The sequence below is a fragment of the Thamnophis sirtalis genome, unplaced genomic scaffold (assembly GCF_051295495.1).
Source record: "Thamnophis sirtalis isolate CommonGarterSnake01/CBP01778 unplaced genomic scaffold, rThaSir2_p1.2 scaffold_6, whole genome shotgun sequence".
Classification (NCBI taxonomy): domain Eukaryota; kingdom Metazoa; phylum Chordata; class Lepidosauria; order Squamata; family Natricidae; genus Thamnophis; species Thamnophis sirtalis.
Genome location: NW_028261386.1, coordinates 63,463,744 through 63,485,486, shown reverse-complemented (window position 1 = coordinate 63,485,486; position 21,743 = coordinate 63,463,744). Strand labels below are relative to the sequence as shown.

Here is a 21,743-nt window from a genome sequence, read left to right as displayed (position 1 = left end):
TAAATTATTATTAATACATCTCTGTCGAGATGTTCATCTTCATCAGAATTGGACTAAATTCAGAGGTTCATGTCAATCCTTATTTCATTCAAGATTGAGAAACTTTTGACCACCCATATGTTGGACTATAACTCCCTTTAATCCTAACTATAATAACCAATGCATAGAAATGCTTACAATTATAGTCCAGCATTTTTGAGGAAACATGACTTTCCCAACACTGATTTAATTATCAGGTAGCCTTAGTTTTTAGGAATTCCATTAATAAGTTGTTGTATTTGGTACTATGTATAACTAGTCTTTACTTAACCATGGCAATTGGAACCAGAATTTCCATTGCTAAGCAATAAGGGTTGTAAAGCACAATGTCCCATGACTGCATCACTTAGCTTTGGCAATTCCAGCAATCTTGGTTGCTTATCATTAAGCAAGGATCATGGATTGTTAAGTGAGGACCTCATGTGACCTCAGCTTGTGATTTCCTGCCAGCTTCCAACAGGCAAAGTCAGTGAGGAAAATGGCAGGAAGTCTTACATCCGATATTGCTTGTGGCTGGATGAGGGGTACCACCAGGTGGGGGTGGGTGGGTAGCTGCTGTTTTATAAGTGCAGCTGGGTAGGTGGGTGCTCTAGACCGTAAGAGAGTGTGCAAGTAGCTGTTGTGTGAATACAAAGATGCTGTAGCCTGGGGCAAGTGCAACTGGTCTGGCAGGTGCACATTAAGAGTGTGTGGGGGTGTGTGTGTGTGTTCCAGGCTATGCAGTATCAGTTTCCTAGCCAAGCTCCTCAGGAGAAAAAGGAACAGGAGCACATGCAACTTTCCTTGCCAGCTTCTCCATTGTCTTTGCTTGTGAGAAGCCAACAATGTAGGTTGGAAATAATGAACAAGTGACTGCCAGACATTGCAACTGTTTTAAGTAACATCCGGTTGCCAAGCCTATGAATCGTGTCCATGGGTGTGCGGGGACAGATAGAATTTCAAGGATGGGATGTAAGTACCACTTGTTTAGAACTGTTCTTACTTCAAATGGTTGCTGAACGAGCGGTCATTAACTGAGGACTACTGTAATGTTTGGCAGAGCCAACTACCATTAGAAGACTTCCTGGTTATTGCCATAATGTGTATAATCATAAAAATTCAAAGACATTTGTCAAACTGGATTCCTATGATGCTTATAATTTTGAAAATAAGAAACTTGTTCCAAATTAAAATTGCAGAGTTGATAAGTGGAATTGGTTAATAACATATCATAGCTTTTCAGTCAGGATTCAGGCTGGCCTATAGTACTGAGACAGCATTAGTGACAGTAGTGGCTGACTTGTTTTGTAGTGATTCTTCTTTTGCCATGACACATACCAGGCAGTGTTTGCAGGGTGAAGAGGTCCAGCCATAGTCGCATGTTATATGAGGTGTCTCAGGACTTGGTTCTCTCTCCTATTTAACACCTATATAAAGCCACTGCAAGAGGTCATCTGCCAGCAGGAGCTTTGGTATTACCAGCATGCTGATGTTACCCAATTGCATATCTTTTCCCAATGTATTTACTAAACTTGTATGTCACCCATACAAGAGGACTTACAGACATTTAATTAAAATGCTCTGGTAAATCATTAAAACAATAAGGATCATAAATTAAAAAATCTTAATTAAAATAAAACTAACCAGGCTGAAGAGACAGGGAACAAAGTGCATACAGGAAAGAGAGGGGGTTATGTGTGTTATCTCTTCCATTAGCCACCTCCATTAGCCAATGCTGGACAAGTTATGCTCTTTGGGTGCTTGCTCAATGCCTGGAGGCTTTGAGGGCCTGAATGGGGACAAACCAGCTATGATGCAATCCTAGCAAAATGGAGTGCTTGTAGATTTTTGACCCCTTAGAATCAGGAGAGTTGACAATGTGAGATTCTGGAATGGGTAACACTCCCCCAGACAAATTTTGTGCACAATTTGAAGATCATCTTCAACTCTTGGTTCCTGCTAAAAGAACAGATAGCAAATATGGCCAGTGCGGCCCTTGCACAAATTCATCTTGTGCACCAAATATTTATTTCAGAGTCCCTCTGGGAGAAAGATGGGTAGTTTTAAAATTTGATAAATAAAAGTAAAAAAATGTCTGGACCAGGAGGCCTTGCTCTCAGTCACTTCTGCCCTAGTTATCTCTCATTTGGATTTCTGCAATTCAATCTAAATGAGGGTGTCTTTGAAAGACCATCTGGAAGCTGCAACAGTTTCCAAATACAATGGCACTGCAGTTTGGTGTGCCCTACAGTTTTTCTGATTAACACCTCTGCTGCACGAGCTGCACTGGGTCCTAGTTGCTTTCTGGTTGCAATTCATAGTGCTGGCAGAAAGCCAGGTTCCTTATGGGACCACCTCTGCCGGAGATATCTCCTTGTTCTACTAAGACAGGATGGGGGCACTCCAGGGCCACTCCCTTAAAAGTTGCCACTCTCTTGAGATCCAAGGGATGCATATCTTTAGCCATTTGGAGAGCTGTGAAGATTTGGCTCTTCTCCCAAGCTTTGAGCTAGGATGAGGGTTGAGCTAGGAGGTTGTTTAATCTGGTACCTGGGAAGAAGAATACTTTTGTTTTTGGATTTTGGGGGATTGTTGTGAGTCGCCTAGAATCATTACAGTATATGAGAGAGTCAACTGTATATTTTCTTTAAGTAAATAAATACATAAATATCAGTGCTTCATCCACTGCACTGGCTGTTACATTGTTTCTAGATCCAATTCAATTTTTTGAGACTTGATCCTTAAACTTCTGAAAAATTTGGGAAAAGAATTTTCTCACTCATATTGCTTTCAGACTAATCAATCGTCGTTCTGTGTTACTGTCATAGGTGAAATAAGGCAGAGACTTTTGTTGTAGAGTTGTAGAAGCACTTCCCAAGGATTATGTCTGGTTCCTATACTTTGTAGCAAAACCTTTTTTTAATACCAGAAGTTCTACAGTTTGTGTTCAGTTTTATTTTCTATGACTTGTATTATCCTGCAATAGTGTATGTTACATTTTATAGTTATTCTGCATAACTAATTGATTGTACTGCATTCTACTATTGTTTTTGTTTTGCTTTTTAGTGTTTAAAAAAACTTTTAATAATTTCAGCCTGTTATTAGGTAATCTGCTTAGATACATTAGATTGGCAGTTACATATATTGAAATTGATAATTAGATATTGATCATTGGATATAATGATTATAGAATAATTATTGAAGATCTGAATCACCTCTGTTCATATCATGTCTTTTGTCTTTTATCTTTTTGAAAGGGATTGTATAGAGAAGTCATAGAAACAAAGAATAATAGGGAATCCTCTAAAGCAGGGGTGTTAAACCCAAGACCTGGGGCCCGCAAGATGCTTAGAACTGACCCACGGGATCACCCTGGAAACAGCGGACTGTCGTGCAGTGTCTCTGCAAGGAAAAACATGCGGTCTTCCCAAGCTCCGTTTTCCCTGGCAGAGGGTGCAGGATGCCGCTCACAAGGGCTGTGTGTGGTCCTTCTTGGCTGTTCTCGCTGACAGGGTTGCAGGATGCTGTTGCAGCTGGAAACGGAGCTGTGCAGCCTGTTTTCGCTGGCAGACCACTCAGGCCACCAAAAGCACTCCCAACATGAGTGATGTTAAGCTGGCCACGCCCACCCTGGCCATGTGCAACCCAGCCCTCTGAGGTCAAACACAACCTTGCGGTCCTCAATGAAATTGAGTTTGACACCCTTGCTCTAAAGCTCATGCCAAATTTATAGCAGTAAGTTTAGTAAGTAGGAGCTACTTGTTTAGGTGAATAAAAATTTTGAACATATAGTCTATATTTGCATTTTTTGGCTTAGTTATTACGGCTTTAGTGAGTTTTTCTGATGATAGTTTTAGCTGGGAAAATGGAGTAACATAAAAGAATTTTATTTCTTATGGTATTAAGATAGGAACAAAAGTATACTTAATTTAACAGTTAATGTATTGTATAAAAATTATAATGTGAGTTAACACATTATAGTTAAGTTCGATAATTTAAGACACAAGGCTAAGATTTAGTCAACACCTTGAAGTACTTTTAATTTTTGTTAAAGATGCTTAAAAATAATCATTTACTCTCTAAAATTAATAGTCTTTATTAGGACAGTAGTACTTTTCTCTGGCAGAATATTGGCATAGATTTTGAAATCTGTAATCATAATGCATCACTTTTCAAAAGAAATTTTAAACTCATAATATGTACATATGAGTATTTTGGGACGGAAAATATATATATTATATATAGTAATTTCTCATATCTGCAGTTATTCTTAGGAGTCCATATTTTGTAACCCTGTATAATTGTAGTACCCTGTTTTCCTGAAAATAAGACCTCTCCGGATAAATCGGGCTTTTGAGCGCATGTGCTAAAATAAACCCTCCCAAAAAATAAGCCCTCCCCGAAAATATTGCAGCATAGCAGCAGCCATGAGGTTACCACACTCGCTGCCTCCTGCACCTCAAAAATAATAAGACCTCCTCGAAAATAAGGCCAAGTGTTTATTTCGGGGGTCAAAAGAAAATAAGACCCTGTCTTATTTTCAGGGAAACATGGTAGCATCCTACAAGTTTCTTGCCAAACATGTTACTTCTAGTTTCATTTGTTCCAACTGATATAGTTATTTTATTAGTTATCATTTGCATTAATTACTCACTTTTGATGGAGTATAAGATAGATATTGCAATTATACCTCTGCTGAATGTTTAACTTTCTCTTTAAGGAGACCATTATGATCGAGCTCGGCGCCTCCAGTCTAAAATGATGACAAATTTGGCAATGGCCAAGGACCGTTTGCAGCTGTTAGGTACTACTTAATGTTGTTACTTTAGAAAATTGTAGAACTGGTAGTGCATATGTTTACGATGTATTGAGAGAAAAATGATTTAAAACTATTTTTTTCTAAGTTTGAAACGTACATTTCACTGATAGACTTCATTTTACATTAGTGTACTTGTTTAGAGATGCAAATATATTGTCATAGTTTGGTTTCCTAAGGGGAAGCTGAAGAACTAGTGAGCAGTTTTTTTTGCGAAAACTTTTAAAAATGCAGCATGAACATAAGTTTCTTCTTGAAATGACTAAGCAATTGGTCCAGAATTAGCATTGATGGAATATAGTATAAAGTGCATCTTAGAAGGAAAATTCATAGAGAAAAATGTTGCTAAAATTTCAGCTAAATAGGTTTTAACTGCAGATTACTTTGAAGAAAAGTAGTAAATTGTTGAACAAAATAATCTTGAAATCAGTTCAAGGGTACAGACCTTTACAAAATACATAATGAATTCAGTGACAGATTATCATAAATTGAAATCTTTTAAATCAAAGCATTTATAAATTGAGGCAAAATAAAACTAGATAGTAGCAAAAATTTCTGGAGGGGCCAGGAAAGAAACATGTAATGAGGCAAGCTCGGCAAATTACCTACTTAGATCAAAAGTTAGGATGCAAATAAGGGTAGGATTTGTATCATCACATACATGTTATTTTCAGTCATCACAGACTTGTAGGGATAGCAGTATCTCAATTTATTCACTGCTGACTTTCTTAAAAACCCTGTTAAATCATTTATCCATGTTACATGGTTTATGTCTCATAGGGTTGAAGCTGGGATAGCATGCATGGCTTTACTTAATTATTAGGAGAAACAAGGACATAGAATTTCTACCTAGAAAAGATGAAGCTCCTAAATAAGATAGCTTATGACTTTATAAATCTCATATACTATCTCTTTAATTATGTTGATTATTTTAGGAAGCCAGTGTTAACTAAGAAATATAGATTTTAAAAAAGCACACTCCTTAGGTTTCCATTTGTTGTTCTTCCAAACAGTTGTAGTGCATTCTCCATATATTTCTCATGATTATCCAATTATTTTTTTTGACATTTCTTTTGTAATTAGTCTGGTAGATCTAGTTGCCATTTTGTATTAGGTGGCTTCCATAGCCACCATTTTGTTGTGGGACTCAACAGTGTCTCATTTCAAATGTCCCTCAGAGGCTAAAAAGATTGGGAATCCTTAGAGTACAGTAAACAAAATCAGGATCAGAACATTTTAAGTTTGGAGGAATGGTGCCAAAAAGATTTTGTATATTTCTGTGACTGTGGTTTGCTTAAAACTGCATCCCTAAATGTCATTGACTGTGACCAGAAAAATTGTAAGATTGGAATTTATAAAAATACGTATTTCATAGCCAACAACAAACAGAAACATTTTAACAAGAATAACATGCAGCTGCAACATGTATTATATTAAAATAACTTGCTGTTAAATGAAGTGTCAAATGTAAACTACAATCCTATGATGTGGAATTGTACTTTGTTGATTCCTTACCCTTTCCTGCACCTGCAGCTTTGATAATAGTGAGTTTTTTCTCCTACAGGGCTTATAAATATTGGTATAACTTTAGTGTTGTCCTGAAAGGCTTCAAATTGCTGTTGCTCTTTTCTGGAGGCCTGGAGCAATTTAGAGTTTGGCCCATGGCAAAGGATAGAAATTTAGCTACATTTTTAAGATGCTGTAGGGCACTGTTTTATTTGATTTGCTGTTACAGATATAAAAAGGCTACTTCATATACCATGTTTCTAATAAGACAAAGAGGCAAAAATGTACCCCAGCATTTTTGAGTTGACAGAGGCAGGTCTTCAGCAGTTAAAAAAGGGAAGTGGTGGTAGGAGGATTTTCCAAAGGATGAGGACAAAGGCAGAGAAGGATCTCTTCCTGGAACTTGCCAATCAACATTCTTTAACTGATGGATCCACAGCATATTTTCCCTGCTGACCAAGTGGGACAAGCTGACTTAATGGGGTGAAAGTGATTCTGTAATAATCTGGGCCATGTAGGGTTTTAAACATCATAACCAACATCTTGAATTGGATCCAGAAGCAAATTGGCACACAGTGCAGCTCACACAGCAGAGGTATTATATGCAGCATCCTTGGGGAATCCAAGATTGTTCACGCAGCCGCATTCTGTAGCAGCTGAAGCTTCTGGGTGCTCTTCAAGTATCCTTGTCATGTATGAATGTGAAGATAAAATAGTACGTGCAGACTATTGGCCTGCTTTTAGACAGATATTGCCTTCCAGTAAGATTGAACATTAATCCCATAGTTCAGTTCTGTTTACAGTTGAAACCCTCTGTATGGTTTTGCCATTGATATTCTTAACCATAGTATATAATTGGCAGCATGCCCAGTCACCATATCTACTCAACTATGTTATCATTCTTGTGGGAGGTCAAGATTTTATGTGCAAGCAAACATCAATGCTGTGACTTACCTTTGGAAATGAACATGAAGGCAGTGAAAGTTTTTCATTACTGTTAGATATAGTATTTTTCATGCATAGTGGCAGTAGCTCTAACGTACTGTTTACCATCAAGATGAAATAAAGGAAGTATAAGGATTAATTTTCATATAGTTTTTAGAAATGATTTAGCAGGCTTAATGAATTATGTCCTAGATTAACCTTTCTCAAACTTTTTACTCTGGAGAAACCTTTGAAATAATTTTCAGATCAGTGAATCCCTGCATAAAAATTAAACAACTATTTTTCACAAAAAATATGAAAAAATCACCATACAATTCATTTGTAACCTATTCAACCCACATTTGTCAACATTTAACAACAATAGCAAAGTGGAGCTGAGTTGTGATGTGTAAAAATCCCCATTATTATGAGTGCATTTGTTTAAAAAAAGGTTTTCCCCCACCTCCTCCCAGTCATGGTATCTTATAGAACCTTAGATGTTTGATGTTGATGTTTATTCAATTTGTATGCCGCCCTATTCCTGAGAGACTCAGGGCGGCTAACAACCAAAGGGGAAGGGGGGATACAAACAGGAAAACAAAAGACAGACAAATTAAAACACAGCAACAGTCGCAACTATTCAAGTGGAGCTGGAAATTCATCAGCCCCAGGCCTGCCGGAACAACCAGGTCTTCGTGGCTTTGCGGAAAGCTGGAAGGGTGGTGAGGGTCCGGATCTCAACGGGGAGATTGTTCCAGAGGGCTGGAGCAGCCACAGAGAAGGCCCTTCCCCGGGGAGTTGCCAGTTGACACTGGCTGGCTGATGGAATTCAGAGGAGGCCTAATCTGTGGGATCTGATCGGTCGTAGGGAGTTAATTGGCAGGAGGCGGTCTCTCAAGTACCCAGGTCCAATACCATGCAGGGCTTTAAAAGTAACGACTAGCACCTTGAAGCGTGTCTGGAGCCCAACAGGCAGCCAGTGCAGCTCGCGGAGGATAGGTGTAACGTGGGTGTACCGAGGTGCACCCACAATCGCTCGCGCGGCTGCATTCTGAACAAGCTGAAGTCTCCGAATACTCTTCAAGGGCAGCCCCATGTAGAGCGCATTACAGCAGTCCAGTCTTCAGGTCACAAGGGCATGAGTGACTATTCGAAGTGCCTCCCTGTCCAGGCAGGGTCGCAATTGGTGTACCAAGCGAACCTGGGCAAATGCCCCCCTGGTCACAGCCGACAGATGATGTTCTAAAGTCAGCTGTGGGTCCAGGAGGACTCCCAAATTGCGAACCCTTTCTGAGGGGCGTATAATTTCACCCCCCAGTCTGAGAGATAGAGCACATGGCCAATCTTTGGGAGGGAGCATCAATAGCCACTCAGTCTTGTCGGGATTGAGTGCAAACTTGTTCATTCCCATCCAGACCCTGACAACCTCCAGGCACTGATACATCACTTCAACCGCTTCACTGAGTTGGCACGGGGCGGACAGATACAGCTGAGTATCGTCCGCGTATTGGTGGTATTTTATCCCGTGCCGACGTATGATCTCACCCAGCAGCTTCATGTAGATATTAAATAGGAGGGGGGACAGGACCGAACCCTGCAGCACCCCATAATTGAGGGGCCTGGGGGTCGATCTCTGCCCTCCGACCAACATCGACTGCGACCTGTCCGAGAGGTAGGAGGAGAACCACCGAAGAACGGTGCCTCGCACTCCCACCTCTCGCAACTGCCGCAGAAGGATACCATGGTCAATGGTATCGAAGGCTGCTGAGAGGTCAAGGAGCACTAGGATAGAGTCATGGCCCCTATCCCTGGCTCTCCAGAGATCGCTTAGAGATCTCTTGCTGAATCTGAGTTGAGAAAGGTTGGTGTAGATCAGGGGTGTCAAACTCATGTCATCACAGCAGCATCACATGATGTATCAGGACTTTTCCCCCCTTCACTAAACTGGGTGTGGGCGTGGCCAGTGTGTGACACATATGGCCCATGGGCTGGGAGTTTGACAGCCATGGTGTAGATGATATGGAATAAATGTTATGTATACATATGTCTTTGCCATGTGTTGATATGACCAATTGAGGGTCATCTTTTTGACTAAGGACTGTTGGGTAACAGTATACAAGAAAGGAACATAGAGAAGAAATGTGAGATAAGATTTTAGGAAGGGCTGGATAAGAATCCTTTCAAAAAATGCATATATTAAAAAATGAATGTGTGTTTTTGTGATGCCTCTTTTAGCTAAAGCTATATTGCAGTACTCTGTTGCATGAAAATACACGATAGTATCAAAAAAGAATCTAGATTGTTCTGAGATAGTAACAAAGTAGTAATACCATTTTTACCTTAATGTGTATTGAAAAGCTATTAATTTTTTTAAATGGCTGGTTTAATTTTTGAAGTACAAAAAAAGAGATAGATTTGATCTGTTTTCTAAAAAACTGAAAAGGACCATGATTTTATAAATAGATTATTTATGAATCTAAATATTGTTGTAAATGGCTGACAGTTAGATTCAGGATGATATCTAACAAGCTGTTCATTTCAAAAGGTGATAACTGGTTCTAAAACTAGTATAAGACGTGGAAGTTTTAGAATTTTTTAATGATCATTTATGAGCTGTATCTGTCTAATTTATTTCTGATAATTATAATGCAATGCTAAATCTTATTGCTAGAAAAGTAGTAATTTTATTTTAATTATGCAACAATTACTTAATATTTAGGGAAAGTTCACCTGATCAGAAAGGAGGCTCCTCCTGTGCTCTTATTTAAAGAATTATGTAGCAACTTGAAATAACCTGTAGATTACAAATATACTTAACTGCTTAAAATGGAATGTTTATCATAAAGAAATACTTAAATTTAGTATGAAATATGATTGCAAATTGAACCAACAAGTTGTAGACTTTCTGAGATGATAGGTAGAAGAAATCATAATTCTTTGCACATTCATTTTAAAGTATCCCACTAGTTCTTTTCTTCGCTATTTCTGAAAAATGCAGTTACTGACTGCAGCTCACAGTTTTACATAAATTGTATTTTATTAATAAGATGTGACTTCATAACATTGTAAACATTAGGTATAAGCTTTGTAACTTTAATCCTTATCAAGCCAACTAAAGGCAAAATCATTTTGGTTATTACCAGTATACGTAACTTTCATTGGTTCATTTTTTGTCTTTTATTTGTCCTTTTCCCTCCTCTGTTCTGTTGCATAGAGAAGATGCAGGCAGTTAAGCAAATTCCCAAGCTGCAAATGGAAGTCCGTAGTGACAATACTAACCTGGTATGCCGCAATGGACATCTCCAGTCAGGTGGGTTTGGTTTTCCCAGCACCTAATTAATTAGGGGGATGTCTCTCAGTATCTACCTTATCAAAACAAAATACGCAGCAATAAATACCCTGCTCCTAATATAGTTTTAAAATGTTTTCTCTTTTAAAGTTTCTTATTAATTTATGCTGAATTAATGTTGTCTTCACCAAATTGCTTTTTTAACATTTCTTATGTCTTGAAAGGCAAGGAAAGGCATTAGTTTTAAAGTTTAGTATTTTGACATAAAGTTTGGAATTTTGGAAAAGTCTAGTTAGGATTCTTATAAAATGCAGTGCTAGAAAAAAAGAATTCAATTTTTTAAAAATTCATATCTACATTAAATTATGTTGTTTGCTATTTTTTATAAAAACAAAAGCAGAGAAACGTTTTTGCATATATCTCCTATTGAAGGACATTTTTTTCCTTGGCTTTTCTTTGTCAGTGTGTGTACATAAGATAGAATAATGAGAAAATTAGCTTGAAGTTTATTTATATGAGAAAATTATTGATGTTCAACATTCTTAAAGCGTGTTTAAGAAATAAGAATAATGAATGAAAATAAGAGAAAACATTTAGGTAGAGTGTTGTAAATGTTTAGTGATTTCTTGCTAAGCTGTTTTGGAAATTTCTTTGCTATGTTTTTTATGAGCTTTTTAGCTTGTACCTTCAGTCATTTTTATTCTTATAAGACATAGTAACTCCAAATAATATCCTATACATACATATATACATACATAATATAATATATTTTGTGTATATATATATATATACACACACACACACACACAGTTTTTTTGCTCTATAAAAACATTTTTGATAATTATTTCTCTCTAAAAGTATATTCTCAGTAACTGATTTAGTGTGATGCTTTGCTTGAAACAATTAGTATTGGTATATGAATACAGGTAACCAATTTACAACCATTCATTTAGTGATTGTTTGAAGTTATAATAGCACTGGAAAAAATAACTTTTTTCACACTTCTAAGTATTACAACATCTGCATGATCACGTGATCAAAATTCAGATGCTTGGCAACTGGTTCATATTTATGATTGTTGCAGTGTCTTGGAGTCATGTGATTCCCTTTTGCAATCTTTGGATAAGCGGATTCAATGGGAAAGCCAGATTCACTTAACAGTCTTATTATTAACAACTGTAATGATTCACTTAATGATTGGGGCAAGAAAAAGTTGTATACATGGCTTTGTGGAAGATAAGTTATATTTGTAAGACTACAGTGTGATTTCATCCATTGTGATGTACTGATACCAACTCTAATTCTATATATGTAGCATAATGAGAATCGGCATATCACTATATTGTTGAAAAAAACTGATTACTGCTTGCAATTGCAACTACTTTTATTGATACTTTTTAAACCAAATAATCATATAGACTAGATTGCATGGAAAATAGTTTCTGTTCTAATAAATTTCATATGCAAAATAAATTTTAGAAAATAGTATGGTTTTATGACTTTTCCTATTCTGTTCTTCCTTTTAATTTTCCTTCAAATAATATCAGGTAGTTAGATGTTTTTGTGGATTTATCAAAGTAAAATATCTGCCATACCTTCCTAAAACAAAATCAGTTGGCAATTCTAATCAGTGATCAGCTAATCATTACTTTCTATCTACTTTGAAAAACATAGTATCTTTATCACATCTCGAATTGCGAATTTATCTGAAATCCACATTGTCTGTGCTTTAACATATACGGAACCACTGAATAAAATCATTCAGAAACTGGGAGTTGATTGTTACAGTTATATGGATAGTACTGAAGAGATACGTACACAAGAAACAGGCAAATATTCTATCTCACTTTTATACTTGGATCAGGTGAGGTACTGTAAATACTTAAAAGTTATTTAGAATCAACAAAGATCTTGTACAAAGACCAGGAGTTTGAAGAGCACAAATTTGTTACCTTGTGAAGCAGAAATTAAACTGTTCTGGTTAGAATGCCAGTTGATGCTATATTAGCCCAGTTAATAGTATTGTAAAAATTTTATTTAACATACATTTGTATCTAAGTTCAATGCATGATCACTCCTCTCCCCCAAATTCTGTTGTTCCATAGTGTGTGTAATATTTTCACTGATACAGATGGGCCAGTTTCTGTGTAATCTTAGATTATTGCATGATTTTATTTATTTATTAAATTTATTTGTTGCATATACTGTATTGTGGTTCAAGGCAACTAAGTGGCTTACAACAAGTGAACAGCTTACAAGAAGTTTTATTCACTCCTGCACTGTTTGTTGAAGTTTGTCTGGAAATCTAGTTACTGTAGTACTTTGTATTTTCATTGTTTTCAAACAGAATTTAAACTCTTGTTTGGAACCAGGTATCCTGAGCCCTAGTTTTTATGTAACTTCTACAGGCAGTAATATAAACTTCTTTGATGCTCTTGTGGCTCTAGCATCTACCTGATAAGAGTCTTATTCCTAGGCATCTTACATAGTATCTTTGCTGCTGCTTTTAGATATTGAAACAAATAATGTTGACAACTTTATTGTTGCTTGATTTGTTTGATAAGTTTTAATTATTTAGGAATCATTCTGAAAATATTTGAGAGGTTCTACATATTTTGCATGTATTTTTAGTTTCAATTATCTCCATTTTAAAACTGATTTTTCTGTTTTGAAATATGAAAGTCTTTAAGATGATGCTGGATGTTTGTCTGAAATGGTATAGGGTTTCCTGCCTAGCAGGGGGTTGGACTAGAAGACCTCCAAGGTACCTTCCAACTCTGCTATTGTATTGCATACATGTATTTTATTGACAGTTGTACACGATCCAGAGTGTCCAACTCTCAATTTGGTAGCCATATAAATTTGATAAATAAATGTGTAATGTTAAGTGAAGAGTGAATCTAACTTTCTAAGATTCAGAAACATTTTAACTGCTTGCTTTCTTGTTGATAACCTTTATATAGTAATATAGATTAATGAAAATATCATTAGGTAAAGAAGTCTATCATATATTAATTAATTCCACTTAGATCCAAAATTTCACTGCATTGGTCGGGGGGGGGGTAGTCTTTTGCTATCAAAGGAGGCATTCCCAAGACAGTAATCTGTAAGGAGCCATAGGTTACTGGTAAATGGAACATACAGTTTATACAGTAAGTAGTAGATCAATATATTCTTTAGAATTCTTTAGAATTTTTATATTGATCTTCATAGTTACATTATAATTTTATTTTCAAGTTTCCATAGATGTAAAATGTACATTATCTTCTTGCACTGAATTTTTGATTATAGGTAGTACTCATTTTATTACTACTCTGTTTAGTGATCATTTGAAATTATGGTATGGAAAAAAAATAACTTTATGACTGGTCCTTGGACTTATGATTCTTGAACATCCCTGCAGTCCCATAATTGAGATTTGATGCTCCACAGCCAGTGGCTTTTTATGACTGTTGCACCATATCACCGTCACGTGATCACTATTTGCATGCTCTACAACTGGCTTCTGACAAGCCAAGTGAATGGAGAAGCCGGTGGTATAATTGCAAGTCACAGCTATGTGATGTCTTGCTTAGCAATGGAGTTGGTGGTCCCAATTATTGTTGTTAAATGAAGACAACCTGTACGGTGTTTCATATTGCTTGAATACTGCAAAAATAGTTGTATGCTACCTGGTCAAAACTGTGCTTCTGTAATAGTTTGAGAAGTTAAAAAAAAGTATAACAGTTTTGTACATTTTTAGTATACATAGTGCTGAGATACATTGGCTGTGCTTGCAGGAAATGATAATATTTTTAGTTCTAAAATTTTCTAACAAAGCAACCTACTCAATAAAGTTTACGAAATACCAGTGCAAACCGAAAGCAACATTATTAAGATAAATCATGTCATGTTTCTGAGGTGATCTGTTCACAAAGATATTGTGTTTACTCACTTATGGGTAATTGCTATAGATAAATAAATTAAATTATGTGTTTTTATATTATTATTGTTCATTATGTATTGTGAGATTTAACCCTATATTATTGCTCAGAGTTTTTGTGTGAAATCTGTCATAAATCAACTAAATTAATAGATAGTACCAATTTAAAAGTAAGTAAAAGTGCAACTAGTTGATTTGAATGTTTTCTGTAGTAAGAAATTTATTCTTTTTCTTTGTAGAAAATGGAACTGTTCCAAAAAAGAAGGATCCATTGTCTCATAGTAGTAATTCACTTCCTCGTTCAAAATCTGTGGCAAAGGCTGGATCTGGAGGATTTTCTGGGCACCAAAGAACACCTAGTTATACTGGAGTTTCTAATTTTTCTGCACCTAGAGTTCCTTCAGCTGCAACTCAGAAGGTAGGACACTAGTTTCTATGCACAGCATATTGCATTTTTGTTAATTGCAAATAGAAAAGTTGCAATTGAAATAGAAAAAGCAATAGAAAAGTTGCAATTCAAAATAAAGGAATTGCCTTTTATAAATAGCATGTTTTGCATGCAGCAAAATCTAAGTTCAGTTATTGACATTACTAGGAAAGGCTGGTAGAGACTAGAATAGACCATAGAAGCTAATGTGATTTACTGTAAGGGAATTGTATAAGTTTGTAATCTCAAACACATTTTTAGGGGAAAAAACCCTATTTAATGTTATTTTGCTCTTAATTTTGATTAAGGTTGTGGTTATATCTAGTGTCATTTTTGTTATCAGTAGAAGATATCTGCTAAAAGAATGGAAAAATGCTTTTCAATAATTTGACAGAAAATAACTAGGGAAGATGAATTTAGTATACCAGTAGTCCTTGATTTACAGCCACAAACGTCTGTTAAGTGAGACGTTTGTTAAGTGAGTTTTATCTCATTTTAGTTTCTTGCCACAGTTGTTAAGCGAATCTGGTTTCCCCATTGACTGCTTGTCGGAAGGTTGCAAAAGGGGATCACATGATCCTGGGAGTGCAACTGTCATAATTATGAGTCAGTTGCCAAGTGGCCAAATTTTGACAATGTAACCATAGGGATGCTGCTATGGTCATAAGTGTGACAAATGGTCATAAGTCACTTTTTTCAGAGCCATTGTAACTTTGAATGGTCACTACATGAACTGTTATAAGTCACGGACTATCTGTATAGCTTTCTTCCCCATTTTGCGAATGGGAGGCTTCTATCATTGGAAATAGCTGGATTCCGCCCATATTTTACAAGTTGGCAACTGGGTAGCAAAACTGCTTCAATTATAAGCTTTGAGAAATGATTTCACTGATGGTATGGGTACTTGGATGCCTGGAAAAAATTGCCATGGAAAAGTATATGGAAAAGAAGAAACAAAATGATCAAAAAGGTAGAACACTTTTTCTCATTGGAAAAGCTAAAATATTTGTAATTTTCAAAATTAACAAAAATCTCTTATTGTATAGCAGAACTATTAAGGATGGTTAAGAATTCAAGTATTCCAATTTATTTTGCTGTTAATTTTAAAACCATAGATTTAGAAAATGGTTAATGGTGATACTGAGCTTATTTTCTTTTGGGTTTATTATTTTCAGTGTAGAAAAAAAACCTAGTTTAAAATATCACTGCCATCAACTCAAAGTGGTAATACAGAGTTCTTGTACAGATTTTACCTTTGCTTTTTGACCAGCATGGTATGTTAGGCATTGGAAGGAAGGATTATTACATTCTGTCTCTTATTTATTCAAAAAAATAGTTGTTTAAAAGCAATTAAAACTTTGATAAATAATATGGAATATAAGTTATTTTTGTTTAGAAGATAGATAGATAGATAGATAGATAGATAGATAGATAGATAGATAGATAGATAGATAGATAGATAGATAGATGGATGATAGATAGCTTTTGGCGGGACACCCCCGCTTTCCAATGCATTTTCCCGCATCCCGCACGCTTTTTTAAAAAGCACGCATTTTTTGGCGCTCGCAGCTCCCGCCCATCAGCTGCTAGCTTGCTGGGCTGGCTCATCGTTCCGTTCTCTATCCTACCAGATGAGCCAGCCCAGCAAGCTAGCAGCTGATGGGCGGGAGCGGCGAGCGCCAAAAAAAGTGTGCTTTTAGCCTTTTACCTCCTACAAATTTAAGCCAGCCCAGCCTGCCGCTCACTGATTGGATTGGCCTGGACTCCAGCCAATCAGTGAGCTGGCTGGGATGGGAAATTTTCAGCACGCCTGCGCGAGTCTCCATTTCCTTTCGCCAAAAGACGAAAGAGGTTGCAGCTGCGCTGACTGGTGAGTAATCTAATTCTAATCGAATTTTCCGCTCGCCGCGGCAGGAGGAGAGGGTGGGGGCAGCTGCAGCCGCCCGCAGAGAAGTTCCTCTCGCTTCCGGGGCTCCCGCCGCCCGGCAGAAGCCCCTGAAGCACATGGAAGTTCTCTGCGGGCGGCTGCAGCTGCCCCCACCTCTCCTCCTGCCTCTTCGTGAATGGGATCGCCGCCTCCGAGAGCGTGGGGGCAGCTGCAGCCGCCCGCAGAGCAGAAGCCCCTGAAGCGAAGCACGTGGAAGTTCTCTGCGGGCGGCTGCAGCTGCCCCCACGCTCTCGGAGGCGGCGATCCCATTCACGAAGAGGCAGGAGGAGAGGTGGGGAACGCGGTGTCCGTTCGTGAATCAAAACGGATCGCCGCGGCAGGAGGAGAGGTTGGGGCGCTGCCAGCCACCCGCAGACAACTTCCTCTCGCTTCCGGGGCTCCCACCGCGCGGCAGAAGCCCCTGAACCGCTTGGAAGTTGTTTGCGGGCGGCTGGCAGCGCCCCAACCTCTCCTCCTGCCGGGAAGTCCGTTCGTGAATCAAAATGGATCCGCGCGGCAGGAGGAGAGGTTGGGGCGCTGCCAGCCGCCCGCAGACAATTTCCTCTCGCTTCCGGGGTTCCCGCTGCCCGGCAGAAGCACCTGAACCGCTTGGAAGTTGTCTGCGGGCGGCTGGCAGCACCCCAACCTCTCCTCCTGCCGGGGAGTCCGTTCGTGAATGAAAATGGATCCGCGCGGCAGGAGGAGAGGTTGGAGCGCTGCCAGCCGCCCGCAGACAATTTCCTCTCGCTTCCGGGGCTCCTGCCGCGCGGCAGAAGCCCCTGAACCGCTTGGAAGTTGTCTGCGGGCGGCTGGCAGCGCCCCAACCTCTCCTCCTGCTGGGGAGTCCGTTCATGAATGAAAATGGATCCGCGCGGCAGGAGGAGAGGTTGGAGCGCTGCCAGCCGCCCGCAGACAATTTCCTCTCGCTTCCGGGGCTCCCGCTGCCCGGCAGAAGCCCCTGAAGCGCGTGGAAGTTGTCTGCGGGCAGCTGCCAGCGCCCCCACCTCTCCTCCTGCCTCTTCGTGAATGGGATCGCCGCCTCCGAGAGCGTGGGGGCAGCGGAGAAAGGTAAAGTGGCGGCCGCACGATCCCTTCAGCAGCTGAGGCGGGAAACGTGCGTTTTGACAGGGCCGCCACTTTACCTTTCTCCTCTTCCCCCTCCCCTTCCGCCCTCAGCAAGAGAAACGGCAGCCGGGCTGGGGAACGGACACTTTGGCAGGGCTTCCGCCACGCCCCCAAGGACCGCTGACCTCGCGCCGCCGTTTCTTCTTCTTCCCCGGCCTTCCCAGTTAGCTTGCTTGAAGCTCCGAGGAGGCGGGAGGAGGGTCGCAGGAGTGGAAGTGGGGGGAGGTCTCCCCGGCCGGGAAGAGCTGAGAGGCTGCCGGCCCCTTTCGCAGGAAAGTTAACTTTTCTTGGCGAAATCCTGCCCCCCCCCCCGCGTGGTTGAGTGGTCGGCTGTCCTCTTCCCGTAAGCCGCCCGGAGTTACCTGTGTGTGAGGTGGGCTGCCCTATGCATTTGCGTGTGTGCGCTGGAGAGAGAGTGAAAAAGAGAGGGAGAAATAATTATATTAATTAGATAGATCAGTCTTTCTCCCCCTTGGAGACTTGAAAGTGTGTGGACTTCAACTCCCAGAAAGGGAGTTGGGAGAAAGGGAAAAAGGAGGAGAGAATGAAAGGAAGATGGAAAGAAGAAAGAGGTAAGGAGAGGAGGATGGAAAGGAGAGAAAGAGGGGGAGAGAGGGTAGAAAGGGGAAGAGGAAGAGCAGGAGTAGGAGAAAGGTAAGGGAAGAAGGAAGGGGAAGGAGAGGAGGAAGGAGGAAAGTAGAGAAGGGAGGGAGGGAGAAAGGAAAGGGAAAGGAAAGGAGGATGGAAGGGAGAGAAAAGGAAGGAGAGAGGGTAGGAAGGGAAAGAGGAAGAGCAGGAGCAAAGGAGAGGTAAGGGAAGAAGGAAGGGGAAGGAGAGGAGGAAGGAAGAAAGTAGAGAAGGGAGAGAGGGTGAAAAGAAAGAGGTAAGGAGAGGAGGATGGAAAGGAGAGAAAGAGGAGGAGAGAGGGTAGGAAGGGGATGAGGAAGAGCAGGAGTAGGAGAAAGGTACAGGAAGAAGGAAGGGAAAGGAGAGCAGGAAGGAAGAAAGTAGAGAAGGGAGGAAGGGAGAAAAGAAAGGGAAAATAAGGTGGTGTTATAACAGGAGGAAGGGATGGTAAACAAAGCAACCCAAACTGTATATTATAACCTATTAAATGAAATAATAAATGTATAAGAATGATAAATGTTAAAACACTTGTAACCAAACGACATGCTATATGTGATGATGGGTTTTTTTCTTTTTGTTTTGTTTTGTTTTTATTGTTGTGGGTATGTGTCCTCTATGTAACAAAAAAAAAAAAAGTTGATAGGCAAGAGGAAGGAGGAAGGAAGGAAAAAAGAAAAAGAGGGAGAGAGGATATATTTGTGCTCTGTTTTTCCTTTCCTGAATTTATAAAAGTATGTTATATTACCATGGAGAAAATATATAGTATATGGTTGCTAAGAATTGACAATACCTTGATGTCATATAATTAATGTTACATTACTCTTTTGTAACATTTAATTAACTGTTTTTTCTGTATTTTTTAAAAATAAAGTTATTGCCTTATCACAGATTTGTTTAACCGATTACCCAGATGCTGAATGGAAATTTCCTTCCTGTAGATTACTGAAGCTGATATCTAATTCTTTTTTTAAAATAATATTGAAATACATTTGAAATAATTGTTTTCTTAGGTTACTCCAAAAAATAATAGAACCACCAAGCCTTCTACTCCTTCAACTGCTGTACGAAAAAAGAAAGACCCAAAGATTTTCAAAAATGTGGATAGTAACCTTGCTAATCTTATTCTCAATGAAATTGTAGACAGGTAAGTGCCAGTAGTATTTTGTAGGTGAGTGTGAAATGGGAATGCTTTCTAGTAAATATCAAGTGTGATTATTTTCAGGGCAAGTAATGTTCATATTGTTTTTTCTGCATCTGTTTAAGATTTTGATAGGAAGAAATGAAAATATTCTTTAAAATATAATATTTAATATACCATGAGAATTTCTTAACTGTAAAGGTTTTTTAAAAAAGAAAATCAGTTGAGACAAAGAGTGAAATATTCAGCTGTACTCTGGAAGAATGAGATGCCTATTGTTGCACTAATTACTATTCTGTATTTGTTAGTGGGCCATCTGTCAATTTTGATGATATCGCTGGGCAGGAGTTGGCTAAACAGGCACTGCAAGAAATTGTTATCCTTCCTTCACTTAGACCTGAAGTAAGCAATCTGTTTATTGGCTTGTTTTATTGCCTCTTTTATGTTTTCATTATCTGGTAGATTTTACTTTGATTTTTAAAAAATTAGCATTTTGGATGTATTCATGTAACATGCATATTTGTTATATTTGCATCTATTATGTGTAATCACAATTTTTCTGTATCAAAGTACAATTGGAGTATTGGATTAGATGCTGGAGTAAAACTGGCATTCTTATAGTTACTTAAAATATTCAGCTTTTATTGGTCCAATATATTGATTATATTGCATAGATTAATAAATAGAAATTAATCACATGCTCAGTAATGTGCTAAAACGAATGTTATCTACTCCCCCGCTATACATCCGCTAGGTTTTCAGTGGTAAAGTTTAAATAAAGCATAATTATATTTTCAATTGAAGCAGTTAATATTAGGTATGCCTTTCCTATGGGTATCATCCATTTCTAAATGAAATTCTGCTGAAAATCCTCCTTGCCCAGGAAGGGAGGGAGAAACAATTTTAAGCATCTCTTTATATGCAGCACCTACCACTGACCTCCACGTTCTCCAGATGGTCTCTATTTTTAGAACCAGATTTTTGTGTTCTAGGAATCTACAGTAGAATGAAAGTACTGGCAAAATTGCTCTTCTATTCTGCCATTGAACAAGATGGCCTGGATCAGAAACCTAACGAAAGTGAAAGTTGCCCTTCTGTTTAGTATGCTTATAGGTAAAGTGTATCTCCAAACCAGTATTAAAGATATAATTGGTCTACAGATGTTCTTTGACCTATAACTGTAATGCAAACTGCCTATTATTGTTGCAAGCAATGATGATCATTAAGTGAGATGGCCACTCTTAATCATCCCTCCTATCTCTGCTGCAGTTTGAGGAAACAATGGGCTTATTTTTGAACACAACTTTCAGAATATAGTTTAGATTTGGCTCTTAAAAGTTTGCAGGTGAATATTTGATTTAGAGTCCATACATATATATTTGACCAAGTCATCTGAGTTTCTAATTTTTCAGTAGACTTTGGCACCATAGTTCAGATTTTGCATTTGTAGCATCAATTGACAATTGAAATATTACTGTTGATAAGTAGTGCAATCTATCCAATTCTCTTCCAGCTATGTTTAAAGATGTTTCAGGAAAGAAAAATTGACAATTTTTTGTTGATACTATAATAAAAGACATATCTTTATATAATCATTCCAATTAATATACTCTGTGTGTTACACATTCATTTTCTTAAGATAAAGACTAAAGGCAATTAACGAAATAAATCCATAGCATATATATATTAGCCAGAATAGCCAATTGGAGGCAGTTTTGCTGTCTCTTCTATCAGATGGCTCACACCTGACTATTAAAATACACTTTGTGAAGAAAACGTAGAACTGCAATCATGGATAACAGGCTATAATAGCATTACTTGCTTGAAAAATGAATAACAATTTATGATATTAAAAAAATAAATAAATTCTATGCTAGAAAGTATATTTTTTCTATAGCATTTATAGCTTGGTGAATTCCAAAAAATATATCTTAAATTTAATAATTTAAGTATTAGTTTCTTTTGTATTATTTGAATTTTTCTGTGGTCTTTTTTGGCCTATTTTTCCTAGACTCTTATTTTGA

General features: G+C 38.3%; 1 protein-coding gene across 4 annotated transcripts in view; it reads left to right on the top strand.

Moving 5' to 3' along the window:
- SPAST (spastin) overlaps positions 1-21,743 on the top strand; it is a 38,964-nt gene that overhangs the window by 6,060 nt on the left and 11,161 nt on the right. For 2 of the 4 annotated variants that reach the window (XM_014071619.2, XM_014071610.2), the window contains exons 3-7: positions 4,739-4,822; positions 10,479-10,574; positions 14,715-14,893; positions 19,592-19,725; positions 20,028-20,121. In XM_014071619.2, coding sequence (XP_013927094.1) covers positions 4,739-4,822; positions 10,479-10,574; positions 14,715-14,893; positions 19,592-19,725; positions 20,028-20,121 — 587 coding nt within the window. The remainder of the gene's footprint in view (positions 1-4,738; positions 4,823-10,478; positions 10,575-14,714; positions 14,894-19,591; positions 19,726-20,027; positions 20,122-21,743) is intronic. The other 2 variants (XM_014071630.2, XM_014071623.2) reach the window with 1 other exon arrangement.